General features: G+C 35.4%; 2 protein-coding genes across 4 annotated transcripts in view; one reads left to right on the top strand and one right to left on the bottom strand.

The window, feature by feature from the left end:
- Positions 1-12,156, top strand: part of DNAH17 (dynein axonemal heavy chain 17) — a 280,684-nt gene that overhangs the window by 208,246 nt on the left and 60,282 nt on the right. The window contains exons 57-58 of the mRNA XM_069076039.1: positions 11,375-11,539; positions 11,963-12,058. Coding sequence (XP_068932140.1) covers positions 11,375-11,539; positions 11,963-12,058 — 261 coding nt within the window. The remainder of the gene's footprint in view (positions 1-11,374; positions 11,540-11,962; positions 12,059-12,156) is intronic.
- The window catches only part of PGS1 (phosphatidylglycerophosphate synthase 1), a 108,062-nt gene continuing 104,405 nt past the window's right edge, over positions 8,500-12,156 (bottom strand). For all 3 annotated transcript variants that reach the window (XR_011166084.1, XR_011166083.1, XM_069076042.1), the window contains one exon: positions 8,500-12,103. The gene's annotated coding sequence lies outside the window, so the exon portion shown is untranslated. The remainder of the gene's footprint in view (positions 12,104-12,156) is intronic.

The raw sequence follows: 12,156 nt of genomic DNA, 5'->3' as shown, positions 1-12,156 counted from the left end.
GGTTAAGTAACTTGCCCAAGGTTACATGGCTAGTTTTTGTGTGTGTGGGTGTTAAGTGTATGAGGCCAGAACCAAACTTGGGTTCTCCTGACTCTGGGGCCAGCACTTTATTCACTTCACCACCTAGCCGCCCCCATTCTCCAGGATATTTTGAGACCCATTTTTGTAGTATTTGTTGTCTTTCAGTGTGATGGCCACCAGGTCATGTCTTTAGAATTATTTGGTAGATGTTCAACTTTTCCAATCTATGGCACTTTAAAATTATTATCTCATTTGATCCATCAACTCGGCAAGATATTATCCCCATTTCACAGTTGAGGAAGCTGAGGCAAACAGCAATTCCTTGTCCAGGTCACACAACTAGTAAGTGTCTGAGACTGGGTTTGAACTCAGGTCTTCCTGATTATAGGCCCAGTAATTTATGCACTGAGCTGCATAGTGGCAGCTATGTTTTACTAATATTGATTTTATGAATATTGTGTAGGTTTCCATTAAGGGACTTTCCAAATCTGTTTTGGTCTATTTTATAATTCTAAAAGTATAATTTAAAATTGAGATTGCCTGGTTGTGGATTGCTTTAAATGTATTCTTCTCATTCAGCTTTGATTTTAGAATGCCAGTAAATCTTTTAATGTATTCAGCTATAGCTGGCTCCTTGACATTATTTTGCACTTGATGTGTCTTGCCTGTAAGAGACCAAGACATTTGTAGTTATTACCTCTATCCATTGGTTCAGTGTGACCTCTAAATTCAATCTGGAATGCATCAGCCTCTATCTCTCCTTGGCATACATTAAGGATTTTATACTTACTGAGTGCAAAAGACACCTTGTTATCATTGGAGAAAAATTCCTTGTGATAAGGGAGCTGTTTAATTTGATCTTCTGTGGAGCCATACAGCTTGATGTCACTCATATTAATTTGAAAACCATCCTTAATTATTTTAGGATGCATGTTAATGGATTTAAGGCTAGGCAGAATCGTAATGGACTTGAATTTTCTCCCTGAAAAATGCCATGTTTTATGTGAATTTTTCTTGACATTATCATGTTGGTGGCATGTTTTATCCATACCATTATCCATGTGAGTATCAAATAGTCTATTATTCTCACTATACTTGGGACCACTTAATAAATTTGCGACATATGAATAAGCCATGAATGTAGTACAGCATCAAAGACTTTGTGATGATCAGCAAAGAGAGAGTATATATGTTATGGCACTTTGGGGCAACTTGTTCAGTAACTGCCAAATACCCTTGGCCCTTCTTGGCACATCCTTTTTGCTCCTCAGAAAATGTGTTGTTTTCCTTATAAGTGTTAATAGATTTTTCTATTGATATAAGCTTTGACTGCTTTTCATAAAGTACATAAACCCATAACTGGCTTATTTTTGGAGGGGTTATTGAAGTTCTCTTCCTTTGGTAATAAATGTGATGCATACTGTTGAAAAAAAAAAGGTGAGAACCAGGCTTATGCCTGAGAGGAATCTAATATAATACCTTTCTAGGTGACTCAGTGAATAGAGAACAGGGTCAAGAGTCAGGAATACCTGAGTTCAAATCTAGCCTCAGATACTTACTAGCTGTGTGATCCTGGGCAAATCATTTACCCTGTTTGCCTCAGTTTCCCCATCTGTAAAATTATCTGGAGAAGGAAATAGCAAACTACTCCAGTACTTTTGCCAAGAAAACCACAACTGGGGTAATGAAGAGTCCAATACAACTCAACAACAACAATAGCAATTCATATACCATTGTGAAGAATTACGGGTTTTATCCAGTCCTTCCAACTTTCTGGTTTTGCATAAAGTCTTTTTATTAAGTCACCTCTCTTGATGTAATTTATCATTCTGTCATTGCATGTAACCTTTCCGTTTCTCATTTGATCCAGCTTGTATTTTCTTTCATTGTGTTGGACTTCTTACAACCATATAAACTGGAAATTTTTCTACATCCCTTCTTCTGGAGTTGTGTCTTGTTTTTGAATTCTTTCTTTTTCTTTTTTTTTAAGCAATTGGGGTTAAGTAACTTGCCCAAAGTTGCACACGGCCAGTTTGTGTGTGAGTGTGTGTAGGTGTTAAGTGTCTGAGGCCGGAACCGATCCTGGGTCCTCCCGACTCTGGGATCGGCCCTCTACTCACTATGCCACCTAGCCACCCCGAATTTTTTACTTTTCAAGCCTCTATCATAAACTTTTCAATTGATGTTGAATTGTTTATTTTGTTATTTGTGCTTCTTTGATTCATCACCACTCATCATTACTGTTAGGTTCTATGAACCAGGGTTCCTGGTTGCCATGATCCTGGCAGTGCCCTCTTTCCATTGATTTTCAATAACTCTCTGAAGTTCCTTCTGTCTTGGTGGTGTTTGATGCTGTCCTTAGGGGATAAACTTCATTTATGGCTCCACTTTCCTCCTCTGCTCCTTACTATAATAACAGCTGCCACATGTCCTGCTGTGTGAAAGTATTATAATGGGGGTGGCCAGGTGGCTCAGCGAGTAAGAGCACTGGCTCCAGTGTCGGGATGACCTGGGGATCAAATCTGGGCTCAGATACTTAGCACCACATCCAGAAATAACTGGCCATGTAACCTTGAGCAAGTTACTTAACCCTCATTGCTTAAAAAAAAAGTACTATAATGATTTTACACTTTCTGCCAAATACTGTGGGAGAATGTGTTCTTTCATGATGATACCGGGTTTTTTTTTTTTTTACTTACTCTCTTTTAGTATATTTGGTCTGTTAGTTGGATTCATGCTATCAAACTTATAAAAAAAGCCTTTTGAAAATTCTAGTCTAAGTATGCCCCATATCCTTTTCAAAATAATTTTAAATGACCAGTTTTGCTTTTGCTGCATTACATTATAGTCAGTCTTTAACCTTCACTGACTTCAAGAATTCCCATAATTTTTTTTAGTAACCTCACTTTTGCATTGGCAACCATTCGCAACCATACACGTTCATGGCTATACACAGTAAAGAAAAAATGAAAGGTGCAATGCATGCAAGTTTGTGGAGTGGCCATACTCCAAGACCCTTGGGGATCCCAAACCATGCAAGAAGCAGACATAATTGACAGATTATTTCAAGCTGGTGTGTCCTTCATAATCTCCATCTCCGCCAGCTATGAAGGAGAGAATATTAGAGGTGATGTTGAGACCTCACCAGTCTCAGTCTCCTTTGATTTTCAGGGGATGGTCAAGCTAGAGAGGTTTACAAACAACATAGTATACAGTATAGAGTACACACACACACACACACATACATACACACATAGAATACATACTTCCATCTAACAGTGAAAGGTAAGGTTAAATAGTGTTTTAGTTTTAAGAATTTTATTTGCTGTATTTATGGTACTGTAGATTTCAGGTATTATTAAAAATGAATATAATCTGAAATCAATGTTTTTTATTGAGATGTTAGCATAAAAGGTCATAGAATTCAAGGGAATTACTAGGGAGAAAAATGTTTTTTATGTTAATTTTATTTTGTGTACTATACTTTATGAGTTACTTTATGGCTACTATGTTAGGGAAAGTGTGTTATCAGAATTAATGTTTTGTTATAAAGAACTATATGCATAAAAGTATATTTTCAGCAATCTCTAGTGAAAGATTACAGTTTTTGGTGGTTGCAGGAGCCTAACCCTGTATTTCCCATAGGTTCAATGTATCAATATTCACATTTTTGATGTTCACACTATTTTTTATGAACATTACCCCCATGCAAGTTGAGAATTGACTGTATAATTTTTGTAATTTTACATCAAATGAAGGTTTTCAGTGACTTTGTCTTCAACTTTTCCCTCTTCAGATTTTAATAACTTGCTGATATATGTCTAAGGGGGGGTTTAGGGGTAAAGTTATTTTCTATGATTGCTTCAAACTAGTCAGCAATTTGTTGTGTGACTTGGAGCTGAAGATAACCTTTGACAAAAAGTACTATCAAGCCTTTATTTGTAACTGGTGATCTCTATTTCCAGTTTTGTAATGAAGGCATATTGGCACATAATAAAAGTATGCATTCCATGTCATGGGCTCCCATGACTTTCCCACTTTAGTACTCAAAGCCTTCTTTGCCAAAGCATTTGCAGCAGGTGAAGTATTAGCAGTTCTGATTTATTCTTATGTATCTTGCCTTCCTATGGTATCATAATGTGAAGGATCACAGTTCCATGTCACATCAAAGATCATGATGCTTTCAAGTAGGGTCAGCTTGAAACACTCTGATGCTCTGCCTATTTCTTAAATGCATAGCAATGGTTCCATCATAATGGCAGGGGTGCTAACTCAATGATTTATAGCCCAGTTAGCTAATATTCTGGCCTTGACAAGCAGTCTTGGGGTATTTTAATTATGTCATACCTCTGCCTAGAGAAATGAAAACATACATGCATAATGTTGCACCAACCTTCATGATTTCTCAACAACATCCTTCATACATAATAAAATTGTGATCTCCTTTAACATCATTCCAAATAGAAGTCATTTTTTCAGACTTTATCCAGAACCCATCCACCCTCTTATTAGTAGATGGCAGTGAGTATTAAGTCTAACTATTAATAAAATGGTTGTTGGGTGGACCCAAAAGGTCCACCTTTCTTCCATCTACTCCCAGACCTCCTAAAAGATGAAAAGAGAGAAATGAGGAAGGGAAAGAGAGGATAGGCCATTAAATATGCTGTTGTGCTGAAGCAGGGAAGGAGTGATACTTGTTTGAGGAGCCAAGAAAAACTGGTAAACTAGGGTAAGAAAGATTATGCCAGGGCAAGGAGAGAGGACCTGATTGAGCTGAGGAGGGGAGACTTTCCAGCCTGCTAGAAATGACTAATTATAAGGTTTAATAATTATTATAAAATTATATGTACTTATCTATATATTCACATATAATTATACATATCTAATTATATGGTTTTATAATCTGAATTTTAGGCACTCAGCCTAAATTTTTCACATTTACAAGATTGTTCCTGAAGAATTAACTTTTCCTTCTGTCATAAGGGGTCAATTTGTGACTTTAGGCAGGATATGCCTGCCTGCAAGCACATCTATTTATAAAGTAATGGCTAAAAGAAGGAAGAATGGAAGAGGTGATTGGTGACTCCTTAATGAGAGATCCCAAGGTAGATATTTGTTGACCTGATATAAAGAGAAGTCTTCTGTCTTCCTGGAGATGTAACAGAGCCTCATGAGAATGATCAAATCTAATGACCACTACTGCTGACTTATGTGAATATAAATGACACTACCAGGAAGAACTAAGAAACAATAATAAGGATTATGTAGTTAAATAAAATTTATTAGTTAAAAAAAACTAAAGACATTTGGGGCATTAGTGGCCCATCATTAAAACAGGTAGTTTTCATCATTATTGCCAGTTGACCATAGGAGGATCAGAAGAGAAAGGCAGACATGGGTCTGCCAACATCTGGCAAGGAAAATTTTGTCTAAGGATTTGCATTACTGGGCTTGTGGCTAACACAGGCTGTGTGTGCACTTGGGAGTTACCTTGATAATTTTTGCTTTCTCATAGAGAAAGCCTCAGTTCATTCTGAACACAAGCAAACAATTATAAGCTACTCTATTTTAAAAGTGCTTTTTGCCATTAGAAAAATTGATGTTCTGATTTTTTTTAAACAAAAGATTCTAATGATGTGGGAGAGTGAACTGCTTTGTAAGCTCTCCAATTTGTTTCACAGGTAGGCCAGCCCAAGTTAGTACTAGGGGACTACAAAAAGAAATCTAAAACAATTAATATTGTCTATTGTTTAAATCATAGTCATCCATCTTTGGTTCATGGCACTTATAAATAAAATATGTCTCTAAACGAAGGTTGGGGCAAAGGTGACTAGAACCAGAACCTTAGAGTCCTCCAAGATGCAGTCCTTTAGTGGATTCCAGTGCTGTGTCTAGAATATTTGAACACTCTGTCTCCTCCATGTGACAAAATTATTTTCAGTAATGATCATGAAATGAAATGAATAATAATAGCCAGAAATGTAACATAGATAGTCAAAATTTCTTTTTATTGAACTTTGCACATATAATCATTCCAGTTTTAAAAATTTAAACAAAAAATTTAAATACTATACAAAAGAATGGGGAAAAGTAATGGATTAGTGCTTTCATTACATAATTAATTAATGCTTTTAACGTATTTTTTTCCTTAAAGGGAAAAAACCTTATGCCTATATATTGGCCTGTCACAGTACTGAATAATAACATTCTAGTTTCTCTTTCTGAGACATAACTTCAATAGATTTATCAATGACCATCAAAAATGGATCTTCATGTAGTTGTGTTTACTAACTATATGGACAAATTTGTTGATTGTTTTTCCACTCATAGTTGATTAGAACATTTTATATCAATTTTAGTTTTGAAAAGTTTCTCTTGCATGAAACAAAAGCTATGCAAATAATTAGGAAAAGTCCTAAATATGAGAGTGTTTGGCAGAGATTAATAAAAACTTTACTTGAAATGAAAATTTAATAAAACAAAATTGATTATTAACGCTTGGACTCAAGACTCACTGCTATCCACCCATCAGAGAGTGGAGGGTGGATGGGTTCCCCCTGGCATAACGGCCAACACCTACCTACTAGGTGCTAGGCACCTCAAAATATTAAATAGATCCCAGGTGAGTGTAGATTTCACTCAGCAAGTGAATTTTAAAAATGAAAACATCTAAAAAAGGTACAAATTAGAGAACTAATAAATCATCCCACTAATAAACCATTTTATTTTCTTGATTCATTCTTTAATTTTAAAACAATCCAGTAATTTTTAAAGAAGAATAAAATTCCATTTAAGACCTATTACTCAAATTCAATAAAATATTTTATTTATGAACTAAATTTCCACTTACCAAACAAAAAAACACAATTATAGCTTGCAATTTACCCTCAGTTTCACTATTTTAAATTTTTAACACAAAAGTTTTAAGTGGTCACATAGAGAAGGATAGAAATGAAGTAATTCAGGTTCTATTTCTTCCACTTTATAATCACTGTCCAATCATTGTTTATTTGAATCTTCTAGTACCTCAGGGACTGGAGACACAGACTGAAACAGATTTGAGCTGAAATGATTCTAAACCCTTACCAATTCACTCATGCATATAGCTGAGTTCACATGGTCAGACTGATTATATAACTAGGAGGAATCCAAATGAACTTCCATGTAAAATAGTGTTGATTGTTTTTCAATTCTCTACAGGCAGTGTATTGCCTTATTGCCTGGGCCCCAGCCAGTTCACTAGAGGTGAACATCTGCCACAGCATTGACCTTGTGAATAGGGAATCACTTAAATTTGGGGATGTACAGATGTTTCAAATTAGACAAATAACTGATTCTTAAAAGAAAATTATTAGAGGGGTGGAGCCAAGATGGCGGGGTAGAAGTGAGAAATTCCATGAGCTCCCCCAACAACCACCTCAAATACCTATAAAATATGTGGTGGGTAAGGGAAAGATGGGGAGAAAATTTGTAACTCAAAACCTTGTGGGAATGAATGTTGAAAACTAAAAATAAACAAAGGAAAAAAAGAAAAGAAAGTTATTAACCTTTTTAATTTTTATCTCTATAGTCATAAGGATTCATGGGGACATTGAATTTGTCATAAAGCATATGATGTGTTTCTTAAAAAAGAAGAATATACAGAAGGAAGGGGAAGTAGGACATTGTTATAATAATGTTAAAAACTATTCTATAAGGTATCAGTCTAAAAATTAGACTGACCTTTCATAGATCTTATATGTGACCCCCTTAACTGTGATAAGGGGAAGAGGTTCTTAACCTTTTCTGTGTCATAGACCCCTTTGGCAATCTAGTGATCTTTTCTCAGAATCCTGTTCTTAAATTCATAAAATAAAATCTATAGGATTACCAAGGAAACCAATTATATTGATATATAGTTATCAAATTTTTAAGATCATGGACCTCAGGTTAAGAACCTCTGATGTGGGTAAAAAGATCAGAAATATATGCATCATAACTCCACATTATTCAAGGATATAATAGCCAGATCTTTGCTTGAATAGGGGTGCGGGTGGGAGTGTGGAGAGTGCAGAAGCTTTCCCATCAAAGGGGGAAAAGACAAAAACAATGGAGAAATGAGTAAGGAGAATCCTACCACTGCCTTCATAGAGCTGTCATTCCAAACCTCCAAGAAATCTACATTCACCCCTAACTAAATTTTTTAGCAGCTGTTGGCTTTTATACCAGGGGAAACACAACCACCCTTTAATGGGTGTATAGCAATGACCCTAAGTCTAAACACTAATAAAATGATGTGTGGTTGAATGTAGAAGGTACACCTTCCTTCCCCTTACACATACCAACCACCCTCCCCCCCCCCCACCCCTTACCCTAGAAAAGGAAGAGAGGACAGGGCATGCCAATTGCTAATGTGTTAGCATAGACACTTTTTTTTTTACCACGATCAAAGTGATATTATAAGTAATAAGTCTCAAAAAATTCACCTCACACAAAAAGTTACAAAGCTTACAACAAAAGCAGAGTATAATTTTTATTGTGTTAACATTAATAATATGAAACATTGGTATCATTTTACAATTGTAGCACAATATAGAATATAAAATTAACTATGTCTTTTGTTCCCCATGCTCATAGAAGATGCTTAGACAAATGTAACTCCTTTTCCTTCCATGTTACTAACTCTACCCAGAACCCCTAGACTACCTACAAAATTCTAATCATAATACTTTTCAAAGAAAGCATTGATTTTTTTAAGGATCAACAATCACAGAAATAAAACTGTTATATTTTGAAATTTTATAAAGAAAATAAAGCTCATTCAAAGCCAAAAAGGGATTTATTTCTTAGGCAGTAAAGAAGCCCAATGTGATTTTAGTGATTCCAGCCATAATTATCTGAACCAGCCAAATCCTGAGGACAGTCTCCTTAACACCTTAAAGGAAAACTGGTCCAGCCTACAGGTGTATTGTATATCTTTCAATTTGAAAAAAAATCTTTTAAAAAAGAAAAAAAGTTCACCTGTTTGGCTAGGAGCATTAATAAAATAAACTAATTAATTTTTTATGTTAAATTTTCTTTCAATTAACAAGGATTTATTTTCTCTCCCTCCTACCTCCCCCACCATCCTTCCCCCACTGAAGGGAAAAGATCCTTGTAACAAATATGTATACTCATAAAAAACAAATTACCATATTGACTATATACAAAAATGTATATTATTCTGCATATTTAGACTATCATTTCTATTTTTGAGGTAAATGGCATTCTTCATCATTGGTTCTCTGAAATTATGGTTGATCACTGCACTGATCAGTGTTCTTAAGTCTTTACAAATTATTTTCCTTTAAAATGTTGTTATTGGGGCAACTAAGTAGCACAGTGAATAGAGAGTACTGGCCCTGGAGTCAGGAGGACCTGAGTTCAAATCCACTCTCAGACTCTGAACACTTACAAGCTGTGTGACCTTGGGCAACTCACTTAACCCAATTGCCCTGTCTTCCCTCCTCTCCCCTAAGAAATACAAAAAAATACCGCCCCCAAAATTGAAAAAATTGGTCTGTTTCTGGTCTCTTTACTCTGAGTCAGTTCATACAAGTCTACCCAGGTTTCTCTGAAACTGATGCCTTCATCATTTACATTCATATGCCATAGTTTGTTCAGCCATTCCCCAATTGATGGGCACCTCATTAGTTTCTAGTCCTTTATCTAAAACCTTCCTTTTCATATTCTTTGATCATTTATCAATTGGGGAATGGCTCTTAGAAATTTGACTCCATTATCTATTGGAAAAATGAGACGTTTATCAGAGAAACTTGCTATAAAAATATTTTCCCCAGTTTTCTCTTTCCTTCTAATTTTTACTGCATTGGTTTTGTAATGTCAAATAGTCACCTGCCCAAAAAGAATTCATTGAAAGTCTTTTAAAAGACTTTAAAAATCAAATGACAGAGATGGAAGAAAAACTAAAAAAGAACATAAGAATAATCCAAGAAAAACAAGAAGGGCATGAAAAGAAAGTCAACCAGTTAGAAAAGGATATCCAGAATCTTTAAGGAAGAAAATGACACCTTGAAAATTAGAACTGGCAGAGTGAAGCCAGTGAAATTAGAAGAAATCAAGGAATGAATAAGCTTTGTTTGCCCTAAGGTGCTATTTTAACTTTTTTGTGGGGGAAAATCTTGAGAGCTTGGAATTTTCTGACCTACTCTGCCATCTTCCCAGAATCCTCTCTCTACTTATTTTTTCATGTAGTATACATAATAATGGAATTCTTTAAATGTTTGGTGTAATTAACTTGTAAATCTGTCTAGTCCTAGGAATTTTTTCTTTGGAAATTAATGTATCTTGTTCAATTTCATTTTCTAAGATAGGATTATTTAAGTATTCTATTTCCTCTTCTGTTGATTTGGGCAATTTATATTTTTGTAAATATTCATCTATTTCACTTAGATTATCGTTTTTATTGGCATAAAATTGGGTAAATAGCTCCTAATAATTGCTTTAATTTCATCTTAATTAGTGGTGCAGTCAACCTTTTTATTTTTTTATATCGGCAATTTGGTTTTCTTCCTTTTTCAAGATCAAATTAACCAATGGTTTACTTATTTTCTATTTTCTTTTTAATAAAACCAACTCCTGGTTTTATTTATTAGTCCAATGATGTTTTCTATTTTGGTTTTTAATTGGGGATTTTAAAATTTGATCTTTTTCTAGTTTTTTAATCACCTTCCCAGTTCATCGATCTGCTCTTTCTGTTTTTAATGATATAAGTATTTACAGATATAAATTTTCTTCTAAGTGCTGCTTTACTTGCATCTCACAAAGTTTGGTATGTTTTCTCAAGTTCTCATGTTGATTCTATTATTTTTTTCTTTGGCCTATTCATTCTTTAGGATGAGGTTATTTCATTTCCAAGTAATTTTCAATCTATGCTTCCATGGCCCTTTATTGAATGTAATTTTTATTGCATTATGGTCCCAAAAGGGTACATTTAGTATTTCTGCTTTTTTGTATTTGTTTGTGAAATTTTATGCCCTAATACAAGGTCAGTTTTTGTGATGGGTCTTTGGCATTTAAGAGTGCCACTGCTGCCTTTTATTAATTACCTGCTAATATAATTAATAAATGATTACCCAGAAACTGTCTCGAATTTTTCATATATCACAGAGGTAAAATAAGGACAGTGAGCCTCAAAGAAGTTAGTCAATGTTATAGGACTGAATATTTGGGAAACTGAAGCCCAGTGAGGTCAAAATGGCTACAGATAGTAAAGTAGCAGACCCAAAGATCTAAACCCATGTCCTCCAACTACGAATTAAATGCTCTTTGGATGGTACCACATTGCTCAAACACATTACTTTCCACTCCACAGGTGGATGATTTAAAGGCCAAATTGGCCATTCAAGAGCTTGAACTTAATCAAAAGAATGAGAATGCAGACAAACTGATCCAGGTGGTTGGGGTGGAGACTGAAAAAGTTAGCAAAGAAAAAGCAATTGCCGATGAGGAAGAAATTAAAGTTGAAGTCATCAATAAGGTAGGGAAGAAGGAGAAGGTAGAGGGAGGTGAGGAGATGGAGAAAAGGAGAGAGGAGGAAGAAGGGAGAGTATGGGGCAGACTGAAGTATGACAAAGTGAAATTGTAAAAAAAATTAAAGGTGGATATCTAAGGTCGTATAAGAAAATGAAGCATGATAATGAATGAAAATCTAGGAAAGAATGAGAGGGGATATTACAGTGTGGGGATCCAGTATGTCCACAATTACCCCACCCCATCCCATCTTGTTGGTGCATAGCCTGATCCACACTAGGATCCTGTGAATGTATGGTAGAGGAATTGAGATGCCCCTCCTTTCATAAATTAAAGCATTTCACAAACCCATCACTCTTATTCCGAGCATCCTTTCTCAAATAAAACCTTACAACTCGAGCTCACCTTTCCTCTTTTGACTTTCTTTTAGAATGTCACAGAAAAACAAAAGGCTTGTGAAACTGACTTGGCCAAAGCAGAGCCTGCCTTGCTGGCGGCACAGGAAGCCCTTGACACTCTGAATAAGGTGAGACAGACAGGCAGGCAGGCACGGAGACAGAAAAAGAGCATGCTGAAAGACAAAACAAGACAATAAAGGTCAATGTAGAGTAGTGAGGGAATGAT

Source organism: Petaurus breviceps, unplaced genomic scaffold (assembly GCF_028583685.1).
Source record: "Petaurus breviceps papuanus isolate PSGF00001 unplaced genomic scaffold, PetGlider_PUasm1.0 90925, whole genome shotgun sequence".
Lineage (NCBI taxonomy): Eukaryota > Metazoa > Chordata > Mammalia > Diprotodontia > Petauridae > Petaurus > Petaurus breviceps.
This window is presented reverse-complemented; position numbering and strand designations above follow the sequence as displayed.